Source organism: Doryrhamphus excisus, linkage group LG18, assembly GCF_037039965.1.
Source record: "Doryrhamphus excisus strain RoL-2023G ecotype Guam linkage group LG18, RoL_Dexc_Guam_v1.1, whole genome shotgun sequence".
Classification (NCBI taxonomy): domain Eukaryota; kingdom Metazoa; phylum Chordata; class Actinopteri; order Syngnathiformes; family Syngnathidae; genus Doryrhamphus; species Doryrhamphus excisus.
The window spans coordinates 10,546,595-10,574,287 of NC_136374.1; the positions used below are offsets into that span (position 1 = coordinate 10,546,595).

The 27,693-nt window shown below is 40.9% G+C and overlaps 5 protein-coding genes across 7 annotated transcripts; 1 reads left to right on the forward strand and 4 right to left on the reverse strand.

The window, feature by feature from the left end:
* Positions 1 to 132: 132 nt before the first annotated feature.
* Positions 133 to 7,072, reverse strand: mon1bb (MON1 secretory trafficking family member Bb). Of its 2 annotated transcripts, none has more exons than XM_058054753.2 (6): positions 6,956 to 7,072; positions 6,362 to 6,456; positions 5,711 to 6,277; positions 4,503 to 5,295; positions 4,080 to 4,227; positions 133 to 2,800 (listed from the first exon to the last, which is right to left on the reverse strand). In XM_058054753.2, exons 2-6 carry the CDS (start codon positions 6,438 to 6,440, stop codon positions 2,573 to 2,575), a joined length of 1,815 nt encoding a protein of 604 aa, XP_057910736.2. In that variant the 5' UTR covers positions 6,441 to 6,456; positions 6,956 to 7,072; the 3' UTR covers positions 133 to 2,572. The 2 variants fall into 2 exon arrangements, with proteins under 2 accessions (XP_057910736.2, XP_057910735.2); XM_058054752.2 differs by having other exon boundaries at positions 5,711 to 6,280.
* A 246-nt stretch (positions 7,073 to 7,318) lies between these two features.
* tcta (T cell leukemia translocation altered) lies at positions 7,319 to 8,070 on the forward strand. Its single transcript, XM_058055741.2, has 3 exons — positions 7,319 to 7,691; positions 7,780 to 7,831; positions 7,917 to 8,070. Exons 1-3 carry the CDS (start codon positions 7,481 to 7,483, stop codon positions 7,957 to 7,959), a joined length of 306 nt encoding a protein of 101 aa, XP_057911724.2. The 5' UTR covers positions 7,319 to 7,480; the 3' UTR covers positions 7,960 to 8,070.
* On the reverse strand, positions 8,053 to 16,722 carry glyctk (glycerate kinase). The gene is made up of 6 exons (XM_058055739.2): positions 16,362 to 16,722; positions 14,170 to 14,248; positions 13,444 to 13,803; positions 12,080 to 12,231; positions 11,830 to 12,005; positions 8,053 to 10,171 (listed from the first exon to the last, which is right to left on the reverse strand). The coding sequence occupies exons 3-6, from the start codon at positions 13,782 to 13,784 to the stop codon at positions 9,299 to 9,301; spliced, it is 1,542 nt and encodes a 513-aa protein (XP_057911722.2). The 5' UTR covers positions 13,785 to 13,803; positions 14,170 to 14,248; positions 16,362 to 16,722; the 3' UTR covers positions 8,053 to 9,298.
* Positions 16,723 to 17,101: 379 nt separating this feature from the next.
* On the reverse strand, positions 17,102 to 22,077 carry LOC131105860 (PRELI domain containing protein 3B-like). Its single transcript, XM_058054281.2, has 6 exons — positions 21,904 to 22,077; positions 20,888 to 21,056; positions 19,135 to 19,224; positions 18,543 to 18,613; positions 18,330 to 18,432; positions 17,102 to 18,172 (listed from the first exon to the last, which is right to left on the reverse strand). Exons 1-6 carry the CDS (start codon positions 21,933 to 21,935, stop codon positions 18,050 to 18,052), a joined length of 588 nt encoding a protein of 195 aa, XP_057910264.1. The 5' UTR covers positions 21,936 to 22,077; the 3' UTR covers positions 17,102 to 18,049.
* Positions 22,078 to 23,286: 1,209 nt separating this feature from the next.
* Positions 23,287 to 27,381, reverse strand: tubb1 (tubulin, beta 1 class VI). Of its 2 annotated transcripts, XM_058054277.2 has the most exons (4): positions 27,247 to 27,357; positions 26,365 to 26,473; positions 26,173 to 26,283; positions 23,287 to 25,321 (listed from the first exon to the last, which is right to left on the reverse strand). In XM_058054277.2, the coding sequence occupies exons 1-4, from the start codon at positions 27,301 to 27,303 to the stop codon at positions 24,180 to 24,182; spliced, it is 1,419 nt and encodes a 472-aa protein (XP_057910260.1). In that variant the 5' UTR covers positions 27,304 to 27,357; the 3' UTR covers positions 23,287 to 24,179. The 2 variants fall into 2 exon arrangements, with proteins under 2 accessions (XP_057910260.1, XP_057910259.2); XM_058054276.2 differs by having other exon boundaries at positions 26,173 to 26,473; positions 27,247 to 27,381.
* Positions 27,382 to 27,693: the final 312 nt, after the last annotated feature.

A 27,693-nucleotide genomic window follows, 5' to 3' on the forward strand; every position in this document is an offset into this window, starting at 1 on the left:
ATAAACACTTATTGGAAATCTGGAAAACTCAATCTTGAACCCTCCTAGGACTGCATTTAGAATAATACTTTAAAAAATGAAATTGCAGGCTGTGTGAATTTCCTGCTATTTTACTAAATTGCTCTGGCGGGTACATTTTCAGAAAGAGTACTTCTCTGTTATTATTCTGATTGGTAAAACTTAACAATAAGGTACACAAAAATCACATGGAACACTATTCTCCGTGTGTGGCATCCCATAATAGTGTCTGTGAAAATGTTACAACATGGACATCTGCGGCTTAAAGACAATTGTTGCCTATATATATGCACAAAATAGTTCTCTTTAATTTTGGTTGGTGCGGTATATACGTATATTCAGGTGCACTCAATAGTCCACAACTTACAGTAAATAAATAATAGAATTAATCCTTTGTTTTCATTATTCTGAGAATGTATCCCATGATGTCAGCATATCTTGGTAATGTAGGTCAGGCTGGCCAAATGTTTGCTAGGGACGTACTGTGTGCTCTCACACAAACATATTAGCTGCCTTAGCAAACGCCTTAGAGCGCTGATTAAATCCATGATTATTATTTTTTAGTTATTCATTTTATCTTTTAGAAAACAGAACAGTGTTAACAGTGTTGAATATGAATAGTTTTCTGATCTTGACTTTCTATTTTCCATACTTTTTAAGACTTACAACTGTATCAAATTCAATTCCATCCATTCCATACTTGGGGAAGAACTCTGTTTTAAGTGAACTACATTATGTCGTCAATACAGATTTCATTCATCTAGATCAAAGGAAGGCGAAAAGTAGATTAGCGGTCCTAAAAAGAAAGGTATCAAATTGAAAAGGTAATGTCACACCATGAGGTAGACCATGTTATACAAGAATAAGATCACTCTCCTGTATTTGTGCATTTATTTCTTAATACTATCATAGACATAAGACTCTGTTAAGACTTTAACGTGATTTTTACAAAAACTTACAAAAGGATCCTGAATTCACTACAGAAAGAAACAGACATGGACTCCACAATCTTATGACCGTTCCAATTCCCTTCCATACTTACACTTGGCATTTTGAGTGCACAAGTGTCTTCACAGTAGTAGTGCTGCACAATGTAGTCCGAGTCAGTCCCTGAATGTTGCACCCAACAAACCCCAAATGGTAAGTGTCCTTAACAAACCTCCATCATCGCCATATTGGCTGCATAGCAGAACAGAGAGGCTAACTTGAGTGGTTGCAATTCACAATTAAAAGGAGAGAAGAGGAGGAAGCAGATAAACATTGCGATCGTCATTTCCGGTAAGTGCACAATGTCAGGGCTGCACGGCGGTCGAGTGGTTAGCACGCAGACCTCACAGCTAGGAGACCAGCATTCAATTCCACCCTCAGCCATCTCTGTGTGGAGTTTGCATGTTCTCCCCGTGCATGCATGGGTTTTCTCCGGGTACTCCGGTTTCCTCCCACATTCCAAAAACATGCTAGGTTAAATTGGCGACTCCAAATTGTCCATAGGTATGAATGTGAGTGTGAATGGTTGTTTGTCTATATGTGCCCTGTGACTGGCTGGCGACCAGTCCAGCACAAAGACAGCTGGGATAGGCTCCAGCACCCCCGCAACCCTCATGAAGAAAATTAATGAATGAATGCACAACATCAGTAATGGATTTGGGACAGCACTACACTGTCAAAATTCAAGTACTCAGGAACTAAGTACACAAGTATACATATTGAAGTGTAAACTGCGTATTTAGATCCCCGGGGTGCCAATATTGACACTGCAGTGCTTCGGTTCGGTTGATTAGGTAGTTAGGATCCATTACACATTCATCATTTGGGGCATTCGGGTACTGACGGCACTCAAAGTCGGATAAGTGGAAGTGAAACAAAGGTTGTGTTCCAAATCACACACTTCAATATGTATACTATGTACACTGCATACTAACTTCCAGAGGGTGGCAATTTAACAATGCAGTGCTGTTTTTTGTACACTTACCAGAAATGACAACTACAATATTTATCTGTTTACAGTTCTTATTCTGCTTTTTCCTTTTTGAAGTCAATTGCTGTCAATGTTAGTGACTTCCAACCAAGCGACTGCAACATTCAGGTACTGTCGGCATATTGCATTTAGCATGCATGTCACTCCAAATGCCAAGTGTAGCATAGAAGTGCACCAATTGAAAGAGCCCTGTGTGATGGGAACACTTAAAAATGGTAGTAGACAGTTGATGGGTTGTAACAGGCAAATGGTTCCTATTTTGCTTTTTTTTGCATTTATGGTTAAAACAAATCAATTTCATGACTTATTATGAATTATGACGCCACATTGGGTTTGCATAATCCTGGCAAAGAAGTCTCCCCTGTGATACATTCATAATCCATGAGATGACTCTAATAATAAAACAATGTAAAAATTCTTAAATAGCTTTGTCATCACTTCCTAACATCTCAAATTAAAACTCCCCGACCTCTGCTTGCTTGGCGCTGAGGCTTCCTGCATGAAATCACCCAAATGCCAACGCTTTCTTTACAATTAAATAGTGTGGGGGAAAGGTAGCGTTTCATCTCCCGAGTCTCATAAGAGAGACAGGAAGCCGTTATCTGTGGAGTCGTGCTGATCCGACTTGGCACCCCGTGAGCTCTTGCTGGGGTTTGGTGTGGTAGAATACTTGGGCGGGTACCTGATGAAGAGGCGGTCCTCTTCCTTCTTGATCCACCTGAGGAGCTTGGTGATGACCGTGATGGCGCACGCCTTGGTCACCAGGGGACTGAAGCAGGTGTACAGCTCGAATTTACTCGTTACCTACAGCACAGGAATGAACCATATGTCATTTTGATGGATGACAGAGAAAATCATAGCAGTTTCCATGTCGACCACTAGCCATTACGTTTCGTGAACTATAATATCAGCCACCTCTTTCGAATGTTTTTGCCTCACTTTGAATGACGAATTTTCTCCAAACTTTTGACTAGCAGGGTCCACTTTAGTGTGCGTTCACTCTATCATGTTTGGGTCCAGACACCCGAAAATATTAACACAAAATACATTACAGCGAATAATAATCATTTTACACACAGAAAACAATGCACTCCATCAAAACTGTGAGGACAGTTAGTCAGCAACATGTAGGGTACGTACCGTATTTTCTGGACTATAAGTCGCTGCGGAGTATAAGTCGCACAAGGTACTACTAAACTATTACTACTACTAAACTACTTGACCAAAACAGACATTACATCCTCTTGGAAGGCAAGTTCTAACAATAAAAAAATAGAGAACAGGCTGAATAGGTGTAAGATATACTAACACAATGGTTATTCAGCTACACAAAAAATAAACATGAACAGAAAAGGTTTATAGAACATAAACAGTTTTTTCATTTATAAGTCGCTCTGGAGTGTAAGTCGCAGGAACAGCCAACCTATGAAAAAAAAGTGTGACTTAATAATCCGGAAAATATGGTAGTTTGGGATCTTGATTTTGCTAAATTATTCTGTAGAAGGGGGCTGCACGGCGGTCGAGTGGTTAGCGCTTAGACCTCACAGCTAGGAGACCAGGGTTCAATTCCACTCTCGGCCATCTCTGTGTGGAGTTTGCAATTTCAATTTTCTATGCCGCTTATCCTCACAAGCGTTCCGAGGGTATGCTGGAGCATATACTGAGGCAAAATGTTAGGGAAACAAACTGTGCCGCTTGACTATATAGCATAATATAAAAGTAACCGAGTCAGGTTGGGGACTTCATTATATATCTAATTTTGTTGCTTCTTTGTGTCAGTTTTTAAAATGTCACAAAGAGCCATCTGAGGAGCCAACTCAGATGTAGATGTCCCTGTTTGCACTTGTTATCAAAGTATTACGAGTTACCAGTGTTTTGGTAGTTTTGTAGTGGTTAACTTCTCACACTAATATGATTAAAAATGCTGAAACTTTTTACAATCCTAAACACACGGCTTGTGCAGTTAAAAAAATGCTTTACCCTAGAACACATTCATTCTTTTGCCATTATTATTATTCCTATATTTTTTGTGGGAAATTGTGTTTGTTATGACTGACGTCCGTTATAGGACACAAATACATACCCATGCTAGCAGTGTTTCCCTCTCGGCTACGTGGTAGATGAGCTTGAGGGGTCTGGAGGTGCTGTGGATGCGGCTGTGCATGTAACGGTAAAGGTCCAGCAGTCTCATTTTTTCCTCCTCACTGCTGTACGGGGCCTCCATCTCTGGGCTGACCACAACAACATACATTGTATGATGTACTGGAAGTGACATGGAATGCTATAAAGCATTGATTCCCAACCACTGTGCTGACAGATCATGTGTTATTTACTTAGATGTCATCTATACATCTACCTAGCATTTAAATGTTCTTCCACTAGATGGCAGAAGGAACATAATTAACCTGTGTATCTGTATCCACTGTTGCACTTATACAAGAGAATAAGTTTGGAAACACTGCTCTAGAACATCAAGATAAGGCTTTATGGACAAGTAGACCCGCACCTGGTGAACTGTGTGAGCTGGCGGTGGTTGTCAGGAACATCAAAAGGCTTGTACATGAAGTGCCTGAGGTCAGAGACGCCCACCTGGCTCACGCTGTACGACTGCACCTTGGCAATGAGGCTGAGCGACTTCTGAGCCGCCATAGCCTCCTCGATCTTTCTCTTGCACTCGGCCACGGCGTAGAAGGCCTCCTTGTCCGTGGAAAGCAGCAACAAGCACACAGTGCACTCAGGGGGGTCCAGGTAGGAGATGTACGCGTAGAAGTAACAGTCGGGGTTGAAAAGCGGTAGACAGATGGGAGTCCAGATCTCGCCTGCCTGGAAGGCGGATGAGGCGCCGATGAGGTTGAGCAGCAGGTGGACGTCAGCGGGCTCCAGGCGGGCATCCTCAATGACGGCCTTCTCCTGCACGATGGTGAGCAGCTGGTTCTTGGCAATGAGAATGGAGAACACCAGATTGGGGGTGATTGCCTTCTGCAGGATCTGACTGAGCGAGTCCCTGAGAGAAGAGGCGAGTGGGAGGCAGTGCACGGCCGCCAACAAGAAGCTGGGGTCTGAGTCCACCAGGTTGAGAAGACCATCCAGGATCTTCTCGGAGCCCGCCAGCAGCCGTCGCAGGTCGTAGTTCTTCTTGTGTTCAAAGATGCGTGAGATGCTGGCCTGCGTGAGCATGCTGATGATCTGGTAGTAGACATAGAGGAGCTCGTTGCGTAGCTGCTGCTCTGACTGGCGGCTACTGGAGACGCACACCAGCACCAGAGGACCTTTCTGGAGGAACACCACAGTGTGCTCCTCTGAGAGGAAGACCACCATGGACAACTGCATCAAAAACTCAGCTTGCTTTAGAATGACACTGTCTGAGAAGTTACACTATCTCATAAAAATTAGTACATCATCACATTTCAGCTAGCATAGTATGTCTTATCAAGAAACAATTGTATAGAACGTAAACTTGGATATACTTTATAGTATAAGTAGTACAGCTTGTACAGTACTACAGCCAAAATTCTAGCTGGCAACACAAGTGAGAAACAAGATAATGGTGGTGATAATATCATGATCATGATCTGGGGTTGCATTAGTGCTGCCAGCATCAGGGGAGCTGCGGTTCATGAAGAAACATGAATTCCAACATTTAGCACTGTCTCTTCACAACATCTAGTAGGTTTTGCGGAACTGCAAGGTGTGTACTCATCTTTGTTTACTCACCTGAGTAGACTGAGCGAATAATATTATCTCCACTTTGAACAAAGGACACCAGCGCCATCATGACGCCCATCGTGGAGGAAAGAGCCTCCTCACTGCCATATCGCGAATATATGGGCTTGCCTGCTTCACTTAGAACAAAAACATGCTTCCTGTGTTGCCGCCAGCTCTCGGCCATCACATCCTCGTCACGGTGAGAAACAAAAGCTGGAGACTCCTGCGTGCCCACCTCCATTAGTGGAGACGATCGCCCCTTCAAGCCAAGACCTTGCTCCTCCAGCTTGGCCTTGGCCAGCATGGTGATGACAAACGCTCCGGAATCGTTTTGGTCATTTTGAGCACCGTCTTCTGTCAGTCTGTCCTCCTCCAAGGTGGAGATTTCACCCTGAGACTCCTCGCTTTCCAGTTTTGTCGCCATGTTAGAAAGAGATGAGTCCAAAGTGAGTTCTTCTGTTGGAACATCTGACTGCAGGGAATCAGTGGGCTCCTCTTTGTTAGCTGCTTTTCTTGCCACGAGGTCAGGAAACATGTGATTCCCCAAAAGAGAAAGTGAGGTTGCCAGAGTGTCGACTGCTAAAAAGGCAAGAAAATGAAAATAGTAACTTGATAAGCAAATGGTAATGAAATTAAGCCTGTTAGTGTTCGTCATTTTACCTGGTGTGTCGCCTTCTAAGGGTGGATGACACATTTTAACCCCTTGGTCCTCTCCTTCTTGATGATTGTCATTCTCCATGATACCATAGCAGTCACTATAAAGTATAATAACAACTTAAACTGTAACAAATGTCCCGTGGTTGTAACATTGAAGCAGTTACAAAAGGCATCCCAAGACACAATGAATGAATAGCAGCAATTATACTAACTAGCCCGGTGTCACATGATAACAAGGAAAAGCTGGAGGAGAGGAATTACTACATGGAGCAGACTGGAATTTTTCTCACTCCAGGTATGCACTGTAGATAATAGCGCCACAAACACACACACACGTCATTCAAACAGTTAGCTATGGGGCTAGCGTGTATTTAATAATTAACATTGAAGAAGGTTTGTCTGTTACTCACACGCGTTAAAGTGTTTATTTTTAATTCTTAACATATATATTAATTCACTGGTTGTTGTTAACAGCGGCTAGCATAACCGGCTGCTGCAAGCGGCACACACAGTTGGATTTAATGGCCGCGGATTTAAACCGTGATCACAAATGAGATACTGCGTAATTAGAAAAGCAACATGAAGAGTAGCGCTTACGATTTTGCGTTCGGCTGAAAGGTTGGGGTGCTACATGAACTGTCGCTGGTGCTGGTAAGGGTCTTTTAAGAAAACAAGCATTCGCCCTTAGAGACATCCGCATTCAGTGACGTTGACGGTTGGTTGGCCAATCATGTGGCTTGTTACGATGGGCCCCTCCCCCCTCCCAAACAGTAGCAAAATATATGTGTATATATTTTTTTAAGACGTTTTCATGTTTCACATATTTTCAAAATGATGTCACACTGTTTCACAATAAACAAATTAAACAAACTGCACAAAAATGTTGATTAAATGCTACGTTATATTTGTCCCGTCACTGTAGTGAACCGACCCGTACAAAAATTACGTAAATTGCGTCACACTGTAGCCAACAGAATATGTTACGTAATAAACGTAAGAAGCAGAGAAAAATGGCGACCTAGGATTGGTGGTGCTACCAAGAGAGGGATGTTTTATGATATTTTAAACATACTCGGGTCTTTACCCGGCTATTCAACAAAAGCCTGACATTTACCGTACATTATGGAAGAACCTTGGGATTTTGAGTTTTTGTCCCGTATCGCTGACAGCTGCTTATCGTTTCTGTCGGAATTCGTGGAGGACTGGCTCGCCAACGACATGAGAGTGTCCATATTTAAAATCCTTCTCAGCTGGTTGATTTTTAGTCTTGTAGCAATTCACTTCGCTTGGAAGGTTTATGGGAACACTGTGAATGACATGTATTACAGACAAGGTGAGTATTTCCAGAACATTCAACGTCAAACTAGTTAGCTTGGCTAGCATGTTTCGCTGATTTGAGATGTTGTCATCGACGTTCAAAGGTAGTGGACAAAACGGAGGGACACCTGACACAACACCTGGCCTGGGACGATGGTACGTGTCCGAATACCACCAAAAGCCGCTGTTTTTGAAGAAAACTATACAACAATTATATAATGAACTTATGCCATTGTTGCAGGGGGAGCGCAGCGGGAGAACCATTCAAGACTCACAGAGATTAACAGGACAATTTTATGAACATAAGAAGGCCCAGGGACAGTGAATGCACCTTCAGAATTAAGGGTCATCAAGTCCACAATGACAAGCGCTTGTAAATACACAATTTATTTAAACTGTTGTGTCTCTGATCCTTTTACGGATGTGGCATTTAAGTCTGAACCATTATGTAGAACAGCGTAAACTCACTTTATTCACAATATTGTAATATCAGCATCTCTCGTCCGAAGTCAGCTGGGATAGGCTCCAGCCTATCCCGCGACCCTAGTGAGGATAAGCGGTATAGAAAATTAATCAAATTATATGGCACATTATCATTTTTTGGGAAAATTGAAGGCTTTTAAAGGGGAACTGCATTTTTTTATTCACAATCCTTATGTGAAACACAAACACATATTTCTTTCCCTTTACTGTGCATTATAATGCTATAAAACTGAGTTAATATGAGGTAGCTAGCAATGCACGTCATTGGGACTGCATAGCCGTCTAAAAAAAAAACCTCTTAACAAAATTTTATCATTTTATATACATGCTATGATCAAGCAAGAACACATACATTAATGATAACATGTCATACTTACTGTATCTTGCTATATTTTGATGATTTAAACATTACCGGAACGTCTTTCCAAGGCGCATTGATTTCAGACCCATTGATCGGAACTAGCGCCCCATTCCCACAGGCAGAGAATAATGTTGCTGTGTGCTAGGCAGGTCGGGACCAACAATACACGTGTGAGGCATGATTATAACCTAGCGTTAACGTTTCAAAACACAGTACTAGTACTATAAATTAACATTACTAGGGAGTAGTTTAGGCATTGTGAGTGACACTGAGACATTTAGGAACATTTAGAAATGATTGTTTCTTTAATGAAATGTATGAATGAAAATACCTAAAACACTATCAGCGCTAACCACTCGTTCACCGTGCAGCCTATATCAAAAACATGAAATTCTCAAAGTTTTTAAAATGTTCATTTTCCAAAATAACAGTGCAATTCTTAGTAATCACATAATTACTAATTATTCAGAAACTACTGAAGTAACATATACATTATTTCTATAGTATATATTCCTTCATATAGTCGTCATGTCATTGTCATATTTCAAGTTCAGCATGATAAAGTTGCTTCATAATAGAATGAATTAGTTGTGACTTCACAACAATGAATAAAAATATGAATGCGAAAAAGCAGATCTATCACGGGAGCTTATGGAAAACTTCACTTTCATTTTAAAGTGTCTGGTTTCAATACTGAAGATAAGTTAAACACTTTCATGGATGCAAATAAGGATGATCAAATCAAGTAGTTAATGTTTGTGTTGTGAAATTAATGAACGTCAATGTGTTTTACTTGGTGGAATAATCAGGACGTGCACATCCATGACGTTGGTGCAGGTTAATCCTGGTACAAGTAAGTTGTGCCCTCCAGAGAGGCTTTTAAAAAAAGTGAAGGAATCGTTGTTATGAAGGAAGCTGGAGATGTCCAGGCCTTGTCTTTGGGATTTTTCGTGCAGCCCTCCATCCGTGACAGCCCCCGCCGCCTCCGTGGGTCCATCCTGACCGTCCGTTCCGCCGCTCAGGAAGACAGGACCGTGAGGCGGGAGCTGCAAACCTCTCAGTTCCAGTCCCACTCTCATCACCAGCTCCTGGTTCCGACCTCCACGCCCTTTACCTGTCAGCTCCACGGTGGGCTCCCCTCCCGCCAACACGCATGTGATCCCTCCCTGCGAACGGGCCTGCTCCAAGCTCTGCATGGTGCGATGCAGGTCTGTGCTCTCCACGCCCACCTTGGGCCCGAGCTTCAGCACCTTTGCTGCAATCTCAGACAGAGGTTCCTCATTGGAACAGGCGAAACGTGCCAGGAGGCCGTAAAGATGGGACACCGACCGCACATCGCCACACACTCCTGGTGACAACACAACGGGATTGAAACCCAATTCCTGTGCACGGTGACCCGCACGCTGGAGGGCGATGCTGTTTGAGCCGATCACAGCGTTGAGCACATGCCCCGCCTTGTCTTCTTCAACTTCCTGTCGCGGACGCAGTCTCCCAAGCACATCCTTCACAGAAGCGGGTGCAGAGTCTAGCAGCTTGTAGCGCTCAAGAACAGCCAGCACATCCTCACGCCACACCTGGCCCCCCACTGTGGGGCCGCTCGCTATCAGGTCCAGTGGGTCACCAATCACATCAGACAGTATCAATGCAACCACCTGTGAAGAAGACACCACATATGTAAAGGTGACTTTAGGGGTGTTATTTATTGTCTACGGATCTCTAATCAAGTTAAAACCCATATTTAAAAAGTCATAAAGATGTTTTCTATGCTCTACTTAAATGTTTCAGAGCATCCAACAAATTTACGTATTAGTCAATGTCAACACAACTGAACACAAAATGCAGTTTTTAAATGAAACTTTTTATTTTTAAGGAAGAAAACAAATCCTAATCTACATGGCCCTGTGTGAAAAGGGATTACACCCCTGATTAAAACATAACTCAGATTAATTGAGATCTATCAGTCAGGAAGAGGTTATAAAGCGGTTTCAAGTGTGCTGGAAAATCACCTCAAGAGCACAACAAGGACTCATCCAAGAGGTCACAAAAGACCCCACAACATCGAAAGAACGTCAGGCCTCACTTGAGGTCTGTGTTCATGACTCCACCGTAAGAAAGACACCGATTAACCTAGCATGTTTTTGGAATGGGGCTGCCCGACGGACAAGTGGTTAGCGTGCAGACCTCACAGCTGGGATAGGCTCCAGCAACCCCCGCAACCTTCTTGAGGATAAGCGGTTGAAAATGAATGAATGAATGTTTTTGGAATGTGAGCGGAAACCGGATGCCCAAACGAAGATTCGAACCCTGGTCTTCCTGATCTCCTAACCATGCTAACCACCCATCCAATGATCGTCGTGAGTCAAACAATATCTAAAGACAGGTTATATGTAGTATTCAGGTCGCTAGGCTTCAGTAATGTTGCATTGATGATGTTACATGATGTTATATCACATGACCTTCACATTGCATGTAGGCAGCCATGTCTCTGATATGAGTGAAAAAACTTCTTCAAATCCATGTGGAAGTGGTAAGATTTGGCTTCTTTGTCCTTCTTCCCCACTCTGTTTAAAACAGTTTTTTAAGTGCGAAATTAAGTAAATTGAAGAGGTGAACTAAAACATGCTAGGTTAATTAGCGACTCCAAATTGTCCATTGGTATGAACGTGAGTGTGAATGGTTGTTTGTCTATATGTGCCCTGTGATTGGCTGGCGACCAGTCCAGGGTGTACCCCGCCTCTCGCCCGAAGACAGCTGGGATAGGCTCCAGCACCCCCCGCGACCCTCGTGAGGAAAAGCGGTAGAAAATGAATGAATGAATGAATGAATGAATTAAGTAAATTGAAGAGGTGAACTAAAACATGCTAGGTTAATTAGCAACTACAAATTGTCCATAGGTATGAATGTGAGTGTGAATGGTTGTTTGTCTATATGTGCCCTGTGATTGGCTGACGACCAGTCCAGGGTGTACCCTGCCTCTCGCCCAAAGACAGCTGGGATAGGCTCCAGCACCCGCGCGACCCTCGTGAGGATAAGCGGTAGAAAATGAATGAATGCTTGCTATACTAGAAGCGGCCATCTTGCAGTGATCCCTAGCTTGTGTAATGTGGCATTAACAAAGAATAATAGGAGTGTAAAGGTGACTTTAGGGGTGTTATTTAATGTCTACGGATCTCTAATCAAGTTAAATCCCATATTTAAAAAGTCTAAGATGTTTTGTACGCTCTAACTACAAAAATATTATTTTTATTAATATTGAATCCTACTTACTAATCGAGTAAACAATGAGAATACACAGAAAGGGATGACTTACCTGAGCAGGATGAGCACACTTTGCGAGTCCTCCACCTTTTAACACAGAGAGGCTACGCCGTACCGTGTTTAACTCCTGAATGGTAGCACCCGCCGCCGCCAGTTTCCGAGTGATGTTCAATTTCTCTGGCAGTGTTATTGGAGGGATGGGTGCGGGTAACAATGCAGAACCCCCACCTGGAGGGGTGAGTCCATTTTGAGTAGGGGATCATACATGTGATGTAGCTACAGGAGAAAACTAAGACGTTTACCTGAGATGAGCACAAGCAGCAGGTCTTTGTCTGTGAGGGTACTCGTCAACTGAGCGATGCACTCGGCCGCCTTCATGGAGTCACTGTCAGGCAGGTTGTGTTGAGCGCCCTCCATGACTCTGATGCGGCTTCTTTCTTTTAACAGCAGCTGCCTGCAATGACAGCAAGAGTCTTCATTGCCTCTACATTCACACTATAATAATTAAAGTAATAGTAGTACTAATATGGCCCTTTGTATTGAGTTGTGGACTCCTATAGAGCAGCTACACACAATGACCACCACGGAAAGCTTTCTAGATCTTCCATAATCTGCACCTATTCCAGCTGTATTTCTTTTGATTTTGTGCATTCTGCGAAAACGTTCTGTTTTAATTTATTCTACCCATGCCCCGCCTCCAGGCACGCCCACGTCGCTATGATTGGTCACAGGAGGTGCTCAGGAGGACTTCCAGGTGCTGAATCCAACTTTATAAGAGTTCATAAATGTTACAGGAGTTAATAATAAACATTATTAAAGGGGAACTGCAGTTTTTTGGGAAATTTTGCTCATGATTTATAATCTTTATGTCAAAACGAGTTAATTTCTGTTAAGTTTCCTCGTAATATTCCCAACTTTACTCTTGTAGGAATCCAGATTTCTTTCTTGGAGTATGACTTTATTATCAGGAAATTCTTATGTCTTTGCTGTTGTAAGCTGTTGCTGTTTCTTCTTTCAAAACAACTTCTATAAAAACAATATTGTCAGTTTTACCAGAAAATTGCAAATTATTTCACATAAAATTATGTATTTTGTTATCTTGTCACTTTATTCTTTTACAATTACATTCATTCATTCATTCATTTCTACCGCTTTTTCCTCACGTGGGTCGCGGGGGTGCTGGAGCCTATCCCAGCTGTCTTTGGGCGAGAGGCGGGGTACACCCTGGACTGGTCGCCAGCCAATCACAGGGCACATATAGACAAACAACCATTCACACTCACATTCATACCTATGGACAATTTGGAGTCGCCAATTAACCTAGCATGTTTTTGGAATGTGGGAGGAAACCGGAGTACCCGGAGAAAACCCACAAATGCACAAGGAGAACATGCAAACTCCACACAGAGATGGCCGAGGGTGGAATTGAACCCTGGTCTCCTAGCTGTGAGGTCTGCGCGCTAACCGCCCTGAATTATGAATTAATATAAAATACTATATAAAATCCTTTTTCTTGTAAATGTATGAATTTCCTCTCGTCAAATGATTTTTTTTTCTATTTTAGTAATGTGACAATGGTGTTTTTATAAAATGATGACTAATATTATTTTCTGGTCTGTGGTTATTGCCACTCGTAGTTGTAGTATGTGGTGTTGCTTTGGCTTACTCTTTGCCGTGCTGCCTTAAGGTCTCCTGGATGCCGTGCGGTACGCTGATGACTCCTCCCACCAGGTGATCTCCCACAATCCTCTCTGCCTCAGTAGCCATACCTAGCACGGCTTTGCCAAAGCCCACCACGCGTACGTTGTTTTGGAGTAGAAATTTCCGGCCTCCGATGATGACCGAGTTGTTTTTACGCTGCAAAGCCTGCCGGACCACCACGTCGGGCTGCACGGCCTCAACCGCCGCCATGAACACCTCGCGTGCTACATAGTCCAGTGACATGTTCCTCCTTCCGAGCACAGCCACAAACACTTGAGGCCGGAACAGAGAAAGAAGACGTGCCATCGAGGCTTAATGGAATTGCCTAAGAGGGGAAAAAGTGATAGTCAAGGTTTTAGTTTTCAGTGCAGAGAGGCAACCTGTTCCATCAGGCTAATGATAAAGGACACATAAACACAACCCTGGCAGAAAGTGAACACAGAAAACCTTCCAAAGCCCCAGTAAGAGAACAAATGTCATAGTCAATAAACTTGGTTTAGCTTAGTTTTACATATGTAATCAACCTTGCAACAGTGGAATAATAATACTTCCTGAAGCTACGTACCTGGATTCAACTACAATGGCAGCCTGTCGCGTGTGTACAATATTAGCAGCGTTTCAAAAGTCAGATCCAAGACAAAAAAAAAAAAAAAGTTGTGTACTCTACGTGTAATGATTGACTTGGACTTACCACATTGCTAGCGCCGCAGTGGCACTCCCTTTCTTTTCATTCTTCACACTGCATTGCTGCAAAGTTGTTAGCCTAAGCTCTGTGATGACAGTCAAACAGGATGTGAAAGCCACAACAGAGGGAGGCATGTTGGTAAAACAGAATAATAATCATATTATTATCAATCTGGTATATTTCAAATCCCAAATTTAAGGTGACAAAAGGTTTGAAATTCGATGAATACGTGCATATCTTATTTTATGAGCAGTGCATATTATGTAAAGAAATGAAAAAAAAATGGCTGTGTCTTCCAGCACAAGACGTGTACTCTAGTCCTTAGGTAAAAAATTCTGACGGCAAACAAGCATCTTGTTGAGTCTTTGTAGCAAAATCGAGAGTTCAGTATCCACTCTTCTGTCTGTGAATGATGCTGAGGTGAGCGGTTAGCGTGGAGTCGTGTTAGCTTGCTAATATCAATGCTCCAAAAAAAAATTGGGTAGTGTTTTAAATCATCAAAATAGGGCAAAATCATGCAACTATTACATGTTATCATCAGTGTACGTGTTAATGCATGATCACAGCATGGATATCAAACATGCAACATTGTTAGAGGTTTATTTTTTAGAAGGCTTCATAGTCAAAATAGGTGTAACACAACAACAGCATTGTAAGCTAGCTGAAATTAACTCTCTTTCTCGTGTTATAAAGCACAGAAAAGGAAAAGAAATATGTGCTCATGTTTCACATAAGGATTGTGAATAATGGGCAAAATTCCCCAAAAAGTACAGTTCCCCTTTATATTTATTAGCTATTGGTAAAATTACAGAAAAATTTAAATGACAAAAAAAAAGTGCAATTGTACATAAGGACATAAATACATGTATTATTGGACATTTGTTTCATGAAAAGTGCTGTATTTCTATATTTGAGATTAAGTCATGTGTTTTGGTACCCTGATCAAATTAGAATTCATAAATATTTAGCATAGTATTTGCAAGTAATTGACTTGCAAGCAAGTTCAACATTAATATTTGAACAAGTTAGTTTAAGGAGAATCTCCGCTTGCCATCTCTGTGTGGAGTTTACTGTGTGGAGTGTTCTCCTGGTACTCTGGTTCCCTCCCACATTGATTGTTTGTCTATATGTGCCCTGTGATTGGCTGACGACCAGTGTACCCCGCCTCTCACCGAAAGTCAGCTGGGATAGGCTCCAGCATACCCGCAACCGTAGTGAGGATAAGCAGCATAGAAAAATGATGGAAGTTTTATTTGAATTATTTTTTTAATACAAATTGTATTTTTCCATTTAATTGAGCTTATGTACCACCAATGGTAATTATGTTTTACGTCAGTGATTCTCAACTAATGGGAGCCACCAACAGTGGGGGTCCACGGGGTCTTTGATGTACCTGAACGCACCTGAACCGGCCGACACACAGCTAACTAGCTTACACACCGAGAGTCCGGCATAGCGCGAGAGCTCATGTTGTGATAATGGGAAAATTCCGCCCACAATGTAGACTACCAGGTACAGTATTACGGTAATATTTAATGACCAATTTCTTATCATCTGGCCCATGTGTAAATGCTCTGATTTAACCCCCCAAATATAACACGTACTGAAAAACTTTTCACACATTTGTGGATTAAAAAAAGTATTGCTGCTGTACTGATAATGAAACATGTTACATGTTTGTAATTTTGCACTACCTCAAATTTAGACTGCATTATAACGACTTTTAGAAACTAATTTAAACTCATTCTCATTGAAGGGTGATGATGCGTCATGCTACCAAAGCAGTTGAAAACTAGTTTTAAGGAATCCAAATAAAATTACATGTTTTCCTGGTTGTATCTCGAGTTCGTGAACTTACGTAAAACCAATGCAAACATTATCAATGTGTGTAACGTTCACTTGCACAGCTGTACACAAAGGGCTTTGCAAAATCACGTAATGCATGATGTTAACCTTCCTTCTTTCATTTGTCCGTTATTTGTAAAGTAAACAATGTATAAGCTGTCACAACACAGGTGAGACAAGAAAGATAACATCCAAATTGATAAGATTTTGGCGTGCATTTTTGGATTTGGCTGCTATAATGTGCAGTGTACTGTCACGATGTTTTTGGCTAATTGTGCTAAACGACCCATCATTAACTAAAACGTCACTCATCAGACCTAACGGTTGCATTCTATTTAACATGAGCGTCTTACATGACAAGGACGGCCAAGAGGTTGCACAGAAACGTAAACAACGCCGAGGGAAGGCCGAGATAAGGAGCTTCCAGCTGTAGCCGACGGCTATGTATGTACAGAACACTACGGCTGTTGCCAACTTTTCAGTAAGAAAAGTAGCTATTGGCTGTTCTATAAGTCCCTAGATGACATCATCGTCTACTTTGAATATCTCCCGCATATGCTACTGTAAATGCTGTAGGGAAAAACAAAAAATAAAATAAAATCAAAATAAAATTATTAATCTCAAAGTTCTCTTCGCACCTGTTGACAAATGAGTACAATTGAACATTATTCCGGAACGCTGCATGATTTTCCACTTCATACCCTCACCCTGTCTTCCCGTTCGTCTTGGGTTTGCAAAGCAGCATAATGACTCATTACTGTCATCTACCGGCACTAAGTGGAACTTCAACAAACGTGGGGAAGAGGGTTTGGGGTTTTCCACACAGAACTACATTACGTAGAAAACTCATGAGCCGTACGTTTTTGTCGCGACGAGTCCCTGTAAACTACCTATATATGCCTATACACTAATGCCAAGTTGTGCTACACAAGATGGCGGCGTGTGCACTGAGGTTTAATAAACCAACACTAGCTTGTTGCCTCACCTCTGCAGCAGAGTGGAACAAGGTCCAGGCTCTCAGAGTTTGGTTCCAGAAGGGAGATCCCATGAGGCTTTTTTGGGGCTTTCGCTTCAATGAGAAAAATAAAAGAGCTGACAACGGCATTCTACAAAAGAAGTCATCAAAAAGTTTTATTATATTACCACATTCTAGAGTTAGTTTGACCACTTCCTTTTACAGAGGCACAAGTTACAATTTCCAATATGTATTTTGAATAAATATCCATGTTGACATTCCAAAAAAAAAATACACCAAGAAAAAAAAATCTATCACAGTACGAAAACCTTCAAGTACTTCAAACATTCACTCTCCGACAGCTTCCTCTGAATGTGCACAACTGCGTTTGTTTGGAAGTGCACAGAGAAGAATACAGCAGCAGAGGAGCAGCAAGACTTGTTGAAGTACAATACGTAGCCATGTAACCATTCTACTCTCTAGGTATCAATTTGACACTTCATACACTTCAGCGTCAGCAACATAATGATCCCTTCTTACAAGTTAAAATAAAGCCCTATTTATTAAATAACTACAATAATTACATTTCAAGCTTATATACTGATACCCAGTACAGAATGTTCATAATGAGGTCTCAGAAACGTGTTGAAGAGGAGATTCCAACACCAAAAAAAATTTAAAATAACCCTAATAGTAAAATACATTGTGCTATTAATCGTTTTGTCCTCTGACATACAGAACCATTCCGATATGAAACCACTCCTGTGTCTATTGCTAATCTCCATACATGGAATTATGTCCATATATGGATGTATGACTGTGACTAAGACAATGCATCTCTGGGTGGTCCATCACTCTCCAATGAATTCCTGACAACAGTACTTTTTTGCTGGTTGTGGTGAGACTTTGGCACTGTATTTAGTGCATCCACAGATAGCACATGCTACATGTTCCCAGCATGATGTCCCCTGAGTGTGTGCCCCCCCCCCCCCCTTTTGGAACCCACCACTGACTGCTGCCACAATGGAGCTTTGAAGTAGCACCACATCAGCGCCTTTGGTGGATCAGTAGGAGGGAGCGGAGGTGTCATTGGTCAGAGATGGTGGCGGCGGCCATGGGGGTGCTGCGCATTGTCCCACGCGCTGTCGCTGCCAGCTCCTCGATTTCAGTGTTGAGTCGCCTGATCACCCACTCCATGGCTTCACGGCCCTAAAAGAAAGATTCAGGCTCTATGTTCACATTGCAGGGTATGAAATTACAAAAAAATTAAAAAAAAAAAATGCTACTGGTATTTGTGATGTAGTACAATATTTGATGCTAACACCTGTTAGCATAATAACAGCAATGACTGTCGTTATGTGCTCACCTTTCCTGCATTGGTGGAGATGGTGCTGGCTAAAACTCCCTCCAGGTAGCTGCTGAGACTTACTCCTTTCACAGAGATGATGGCTTCTTGTGTCAGTATTGTTCTGGCAAATTTAGATTCATGAATAAATTAATAAATTGCAATGTGGAGGGGGGGGGGTGACAACAATCAACAGTTCTGTGTGTTTTCATTCATCCACGCATACAAACTTACTTGTCAGCATCCTCTGGGTGAGGTTTATAAGTTAACTTCTCATCTACTGACACCATGTTGGTAAAAGTGATCTGTAGTGGGGAGAATAGAATATCATCAAAAGTTGCAGCAAAACAGCACAATAAGCACGTCCTCATTCCGCAACTAATAAGAATAGGGCCCCCACCCTCTGCAATTCTTTGCCCCCATTTACTCCGTGCTTGCCCTGACCTTCCCACCTTCAAAAAACAACTCAAAACCCACCTGTTTAAATCTGTATTTAATATCTACTGCTATCGACTGCTGTGCCCTGCTTTTAGCCTTGTTTTTAGCTCTGAATGAATGTATGGATGTTATATTTTAATGTTTAACTTTATTTTTCTTCACTGTAAAGCATCTGTGTATTCTGAAAAGCGCTACACAAATGTATTATTATTATTTATTATTAATAAGGAACAGATAAAGAAGGTGTTGGGAAGCCACCACTGAATAGTCATTATAATAGTCATAATAATAATTATTACTAATAATAAATACATTCTCTTAGACAGTGTTGGTGAAAACTGATCATCATCTTTGTTAAAAGCAGAAGTTTTCATACATAAGTACTCACATTTGTGGACTGAAGCTCCAAACTCTTTTGTCGAGGATCAACAACCGAGTGCTCCTCAATGTACGTGCACGTCCGCGTGTTGCCAATGAGCTGTTAAAAAAAATGAATAAATCATGCTTGTTGCATGGCTATTAGTAAAAAAAAAACAAAAATAGAAATACTGGTAAGGTCACAACAGGCTTTGCAGGTTTGAATTACAGTCGTCCATTGTTTATTGCGCTTAATTGGCTCGGCAAATTTCCACAAAGTATTATTCACTATTCATTCATTCATTCATTCATTCTCTACCGCTTATCCTCACAAGGGTCGCAGAGGGTGCTGGAGCCTATCCCAGCTGTCTTCGGGCAAGAGGCGGGGTACACCCTGGACTGGTCGCCAGCCAATCACAGGGCACATATAGACAAACAACCATTCACACTCACATTCATATCTATAGACAATTTGGAGTCGCCAATTAACCTAGCATGTTTTTGGAATGTGGGAGGAAACCAGAGTACCCGGAAAAAACCCACGCATGCACAGGATGATGGCCGAGGGTGGGATTGAACTGAGGTCTCCTCGCTGTGAGGTCTGTGCGCTAACCACTCGACCGCCGTGCAGTATTCAATATTAATAAATTGAACATTTTCTTGGTTAGAGCATAGAAACCTATTTATGACCTTATACAAACATTTTAATATTGTTAGAGTCCCGTAGATATTAAATAACACCCCTATAGTCACCTTGACATTCTCATTACCTAATATGGTGGACAATATGGTGGAAGCAATAATAAGACTCACCGTTAGCACCGTTAGCATTGGGAAAGTTCCTTGTTGTAATATCTCAAACATAATGCGAGTTGATTGTATGGCATTAAAAAAAGATCAATATCAGATTATTGTACATCCTCACTACGTTTATCACTTGGTTGATATACTGGACAGCTATTTTAACATTAATATGCCATACATAGACGTACACGCCGACAATAATGCAAGCTCTGTTTACACCACTCTTCTGCTCTTCTGCCCTCATAAACAGAGAAACAAAGCTTCTACATAAACAACAAACTTTTTTTGTAGACAAATCAATGTTTGACTTCACATCCTTGGACGAGTGAAATTAAAATTCCATATTGAAATATCAAAAAAAAATGGGTAAACTGAAAAATATCCACACCATTGAAAACATTGACTATAAACAAGTCGGATAAAGACATCTAAATGATGCACACACAGTCTCACAGTCTTGATTCCAGACAATCTGATTACATTATCACTGACTGAGGCAGGAATTAAAAAGACGGCTATTCATAGATGTTGTCAGAGACGACCAGCACATGCTAGGACGTTCACGCAGAGGTCAGCGTTTAAGAACAGCGGCTGATTGGATAACGTGCGTTCAGACTGATGCGTGAACAGGAGAAACAGCCTTAGCACGCTTGAACGGGTCATCTTTTCAGAAGTCACAAGGTTTGTGAAACAAGAGATGGGTGTGAACGAATTTGAAGGCCCCTACGTTCTCGTGACCTGTCGGAAAGTTACATCACATGGCGTCATGGGTTATAGTTTAGCGACGACAAAAATGGCACCCGCTACTATGTTACAGTCAGAGAGCAAGGACAGAAATAGCATTGTAAGGTCAGTCACACTGTGAGGACCACAATGGATACTTTTCATAAGCTAACTTTTTCTGTGGTCACAATTTGCTCCTTTTAATAAGCCGACAAAGGTTCATATTAGAGTTAGTAACAGTAGCTTTGAGCACTCACAGATTTAACGATAGACGGAAGACCCCACTCTGTGCTGAGCAGCCTTTTGCTGTGGAGGCGTCCGTGCTGGTCGATGCTGCGGTCCAAAACGTCAACACCGACAACGCTGGGATTCATGGGGTTGGGGTACTTCTGCATAGCAGCCTTGGTCACCGTCTCCCATGGGTGACTATGAAAACAGGACACATTTTGGGGGGATTAAATATAACTACAAACATGTTTCATATATAGCAATATCTCCTAAATTCTGAAGAAAAAAGGTTATAAATACAAATGAATTAAATCACTGTAATTAACAAAATATGATATTTCTTTGACAATTTAATTGTATAACTATAATTTGTGTTATGCTAATATTGTATTACAGACTCCTTCCTGCCAAAAAAAAACAAACAGTAGAAAGACCTGCAGGATATATTTTTATTGATTTCTTAATCACATATAATCCCTTGGATAACTAGTAAGTCACCAACAGAATGGTCAAAAAGAGAGTAAATATGGACAAAAAACGCATGGTATTATTCTTGCAACTAAAGTCTGAATTGATTGAGTGCTGGTTTCCATGGAAGCGCATGAACTTGCGACCATTGCTGGCTGGTGACGTCACAGACGCAGTGACGGGGAAAATGTAGGGGAAAGGTTGAACCGGCTGCTTACGCAATATCGACGCCGAATTCGTTATCATACACGTTTTGGTACGACTATTCGTAACATATTGTTACAAGTGTGAGATTGTAAGCATTTATAGACTGGCGACAAGTATATACTGGCAACACTAGCATGCTAGCAAAGGATGCTAACCGGCTAGCAAGATAGCTAAGGCAAGTAATTCTGTTTTTACGCTACACGGATTAGCATCGTGTATAATGCCATCCACAATATTGACACTTTATTATATTATCATATACTTTTTATTGTTTATTGCCGGAGGTTGGCTAGAATCAATGCACCCCGGCTATATACACATTACATAAGCAGCAATATGTGTTATGCAAGGTATGATAGTAATGGCTCACTTGAATATGTGTTCAGATGTCCAAATCTTCATGGCGCCCCGAGCTGACTGATGATATCTGAAGATAGATGGAGTGATTCGCCGGCGTGATCAGTCGCACTGAAGCCTTCGTGATGCCGGGTTCCAGTCAAGACAGAGGTAGGTAGTCTCCTCCCTCTCTTTTCCTGTATGTAGTTGTCACATGTCCAGTGTCATGACGTACTTCCGGTTTTTTACACCGCTTAAACATGGCGCATGACAACTGATACAGTAATGAAAATACACTTGCATAACAGCACAGGAAGGCGTATTTTTAGCTGAAGTGTTCATTTGTCAAATAATAGCAGTTTAGTTTAGGGTTGCTTTTTTTACTTTAAACGTTAAGCATAAACGTGGTAACCTTGAGTGTTACACAATTTTGCAAGTTGAAAGTTGACAGTTCTCTGCAACCTTGGAAGGACAGGAGTGGTTACTCATGACACAAAAATGAATGAAGATATATTTATTAATCCAGGGAGGGAAATTACGGTGCACTGTAGAGTTACGCAACACACGAGTATGAAATATAGTATAGAATACATAAGCAAAAAGAAAAGCAAGAATAAAAAAAAATCACAAGCAGCATTTAGGAAGTATTTTTAATATGTAAGACTTACAAAGTTAAATATTTGTATATAAATAGTATGGGCTCAAGTTTACACAATCAGTGCATATGATAGGTGTATTATTTCTAAAAGTACAATAAATAGTGATGTTTTCTTGCATTGAATTACATATTCAAGGCAATTACAAAATATATAAATATTTTGTAAATATTTAATATTTCCAGCTTTTCAATGTGACCAAATTTTAACTGATTATTCCGATGCTGGAATTATGTGTGGATTTCTATTGAGTGGGCCATTGTCCTTGTCACCAAGGACTTTGTGTCCTTGTTGTCCTCAGTAGAAAGTGGCAATCCTTATCATTAAGAGTCCTAATTCCAATGCAAAACCTTATTTTTCAGCTAAGCCTGCACTTTTTTCTTTTTTTTCTTTGTATTCACAATTTGTGTAGTCTTTTTGGATATAATTAACCACAACACAATAAAAAATATATAAGAATCTAGCCAACTTTATTGCAGAAACATTTGCACCAACTATTCAAACTATTCAAGCTTATCAACATGGCACAGACACTGAAGGCAATATGATGTTTAATCTCAAAGTCCCAGACCACTTCTCTCAGTGGGAGGAAACGGAGTGACATGACAGACAGCCAGAACACACTATCAGCTCCAATACAGTCCATCACTCTCGTTAGTCCTAGAGTCCTGTTACACTAAAAATATCTTTTAGTCATTGTAATTGAATTCTGTTGGGGATTCACTGGAAAAACAATACTGGAAGAATAAAAAATACAACACAGAATATCTTATATATTGTAGAATATAGAAAAATATTTTACAACTTTTTTTAAAGCAAAAATGCAACTTCATTGTAGTAACATTAAGACTTTTTCATTATATGATTATATATGTACTTACATAATGGACGCAGAGGTCTTCAGAAACATTTTAAACACAATCAAATTAAATGCAGATTAATTAAAACAAAGACAGTAATGCATATATATATATATATATATATATATATATATATATATATATATACAGCCAAAAATACCCCTCCATTGATTTGAATCCTATATGGCTATGAAGGTATCTTACAAGCATACAATCCATGCAACCAAAGTACAATTATATTCATATTCCACAGCACCATGTAGTAGCATTTTTTGATAGACATATATAATATATATTCCATCTATCTATTTTGTATGCCGCTTATGCTCATTAGGGTCACGGGTATGCTGGAGCCTATCCCAGCTGTCTTTTGCAAAGAGGCAGGGTACACCCTGGACTAATCGTATAATATATATTAGTTATTTTTCTAAAGCGGCATACATATATTATTTTATAATATAGGCAATTTTGGTCCTGATTCCTTTCCTACAAATCATCCAATGAAGAGAAGAGACCACAATGGAGTTGCCAGGTAAGCTTACAGCTAGCCTAATCGCTTCTTCAGTTTTAGTCTCTAGCAGTCTGGGTTCACTGAGGCACATTGCTGCCTCTCACAGGCCAGTGCTGGTACTACATCAGGTCACATTGGTTGGTATTGGGGACTAGCCTCTTAATAGTTGGTGGACAGATGGTTAAGTGTGTGGTGTTCTGTGTCAAAGTACATCACACAGTATAAGTACATTGTTAGAAAAAGATCTTTATACTTAACCAGACAACGTACCCACAGTCTTTCCTTAATCGTCAGTTTCTCTACTTGTTTCTGTCACTGTTTCCATTTGAACTTCCATCCGAGACTGAACCACTGTGGCCACGGCCTTCAAGGGCGCTTCTTCCTCTTCGTCTTCCAATTCTGACTCCAAATCAGCTGTGGCGTCTTGGTACTGCTGGTATTCTGACACCAGGTCGTTAAGGTTGCTCTCGGCCTCGGTGAACTCCAACTCGTCCATTCCCTCGCCAATGTACCAGTGGAGGAAGGCCTTGCGTTTGAACATCAGGGAGAACTGATCACCTATTCGACTGAATATCTCCTGGATGGCTGTGTTGTTGCCGATGAAAGTGGAGGCCAGTTTCAGGCCTCGGGGCGGCACGTCACATACGGCGACCTTGACGTTGTGAGGGATCCAGTCTACAAAGTAATTGCTGTTTTTCTGCTGGATGGACAGCATTTGTTCATCCACCTCCTTGGTGGACATCCGCCCACGAAAGACACCGGCAACAGTGAGATAGCGGCCTCTTCTGGGGTCGCAGGCCGTCATCATGTTGCGGGCGTCGAACATCTGCTGAGTGAGCTCAGGCACTGTGAGGGCTCGGTATTGCTGACTTCCGCGGGCCGTCAGCGGAGCAAAGCCCGGCATGAAGAAGTGAAGACGGGGGAACGGTACCATGTTGACCGCCAGCTTTCTCAGGTCTGCGTTGAGCTGCCCAGGGAACCTCAGTGAGGTGGTAACCCCGCTCATGGTCAAGGACACCAAGTGGTTGAGGTCCCCGTATGTGGGCGTGGTCAGTTTAAGCGTACGGAAGCATATATCGTACAATGCCTCATTGTCAATGCAGAAGGTCTCGTCTGTGCTCTCCAGGAGCTGATGGACCGACAGGGTGGCGTTGTAGGGCTCCACCACCGTGTCTGAGACCTTAGGGGAGGGCATGACACTGAAGCTGGCCATGATCCGGTCAGGGTACTCCTCTCGGATCTTGTTGATCATGAGGGTTCCCATACCGGAGCCGGTGCCGCCACCGAGGGAGTGGACCAGCTGGAAGCCTTGCAGGCAGTCACAGCTCTCGCTTTCGTTCCTCACTCGATCAATCACCTGTTCTATCAGCTCGGCTCCTTCTGTGTAGTGGCCCTTCGCCCAGTTATTGCCAGCACCGGAGTTGCCTGGATGGACAAAATAAACATGTTTCATTCACTTTATACAAGTTTAAGGTTACTGTAAAGACTCAAATGCTCCTCTGTGCACTCTAAAAAGTAATTCAGAGTATCACCACTTGATTTTATACATGAATGCAATGTAAAAAATGTAATTAATTGATTTAGGTAAACTTTCTAAGTTGCTAACTTTATTTTTTAAGTTATGTTCAAATAATAATGTTGGCTTACATGAACTTAATTTAGAATGTCATATACTCTCAAATTTTATTGTTGGTAAGCTTAAAAGCTCAAAATTCAGGTTGCCATGACTTAATAAAATTAGCTTGGTAACATAATATATACACACACACACATATATATAGTATATATATATTAAGTTACTGCTACTTAAAAAGTTGTGTGCATTGTTATTATAATTAAGTAGACAACAAATTAAACTACTTTGAATAAAATGATTAAGTCAGTTGACTTAAGATATTTCTTTGAGTTACGAACTTAAAAACTTGTCCCTATGACAACAATTATTCAGTAAGCATTACTTAAAATGGGCTTTGAGTGAAGAGGAAAAGCTAATTTGTGCAATGCAATATTGTTTGTTGGTTCAAAGCAATTTCAAATTAAGTTGTCATAACTAAGAAAGACTAATGGAAACTGTTGCGTTGATTTTTTTTTTGTTGAGGCTAAACATTTATTTTTTGAATGTGGTTGTAGGTAACCTCCTGATGTAGTTTAATTATCTTCACAAGATGGCAGTCGCTGCCTTTAAAATGTAATGAGTGCTCAGCATCCAGCAGCCTTGTGTTTAAAATGGCGGTTCATCAAAATCACCAAAATCCCTCCAATCAATTGCAGCTCACCATGGATGAAGTTGTCTGGCCTAAAAAGCGCACCGATGCGGCTTCCCCTGATGCTGTCCATGGTGCCAGGCTCTAGGTCCACCAGCAGTGACCTGGGTACATATTTACCACCTGGACACAAAATGGACATTTCTTTAGCATTTCTTAATATTGTTAATAACTTGGACTCTACTATAAACAAAAGTGGCTGACCATGTGCTTCATTGAAGTAGACATTGACCCTCTCCAGTTGGATGTTGTTATCTCCATCGTAGATGCCGGTTGGGCTGATGCCATGCTCGTCTGTGATCACTTCCCAGAACTATGAAGAACAACATTAAAGTAAGACTTTTAGAGTGATACGTATTTGTACATATGCATATATATGTATGTGACACACACACACACACACGCAGCATCTTGTGTACTATTCATACAAAACGATACCAACTGTGTCAAAACAAGCGGACATGTCAAATGTGTCGCTTTAGTCGTATTATCTTGTTTTTCCTCTTTCTTGTTTTACGCTGCCAATGATAAAAATGTCACACCCTCACCAGTGTCGCTCTTATCTTTGCCCAGAAAACAACGTCACTCACTGTTATTGGCACCACGATACCGCATTTTGTGTCAATTTGTGTCAATGTGCGTTAATACTACGCAATATTTTATATAAATCATAATATCATCATTATTATTATTATAGTTAATGTTATTCTTATTATGTTATGAATTTGTTATGTTAATTATGTTAATTCTTTTTATTACTTCTTAGTAATTCTTTATTCTGTCAACCATTTTTATACATATCAGGGTAATGTCATTATTATTATTAGGTATTTTGAATTATTATTATTTTTTAATACAAATTACTGTACAATTTGAAAATGAAGATAGGTTTTGCTAATGCACACACAGAATAAAAAATAAAATATTCAACACACATTTTTTCAAAACAATTATATTACTAAAAAAATAAATTCATAATGATATATAATGATCCGTGTGGTATTTCACTGTTATTTTCTGCATTGTACACAAATTTCCAATTTAAATTATATTATAACAATAATAATTTTGCATGAGGTTAATTACCTTTGAGCCGATTTGGTTGCCACATTGTCCAATTTGCAGATGTACAATTTCACGCATGATGACGAGATGCGTAAAGTACAATGAGGGAAGCAGGTGGAAGCCTCTGATATCTACGCTGCAAGGCTCCAACTGCTCTTATATTCAGCAGTGATGTCATCACAGATGTCAGCGGGGTGGGGGTCGGGGGGTCACTCCAGTCGCTCCTATGTCAGGGGACTACATTAGAAAGCTTGATATGCTGTAGCGTCATAAAATTATCTGCAGAACTTTTAGGATAAATTACTATATGCATTAACTAATAAGGTAGTAGTAAAGAAAGTTATAAATAATTTAAAAAGTTAATATATTAACTCCAATTTGTACTGTTTTTTAATTACTGTCCGACTATTAATGATGTGAAACATAAAATCTTTAACAAAATGGACTTAGATTGTATGATAAATTGAG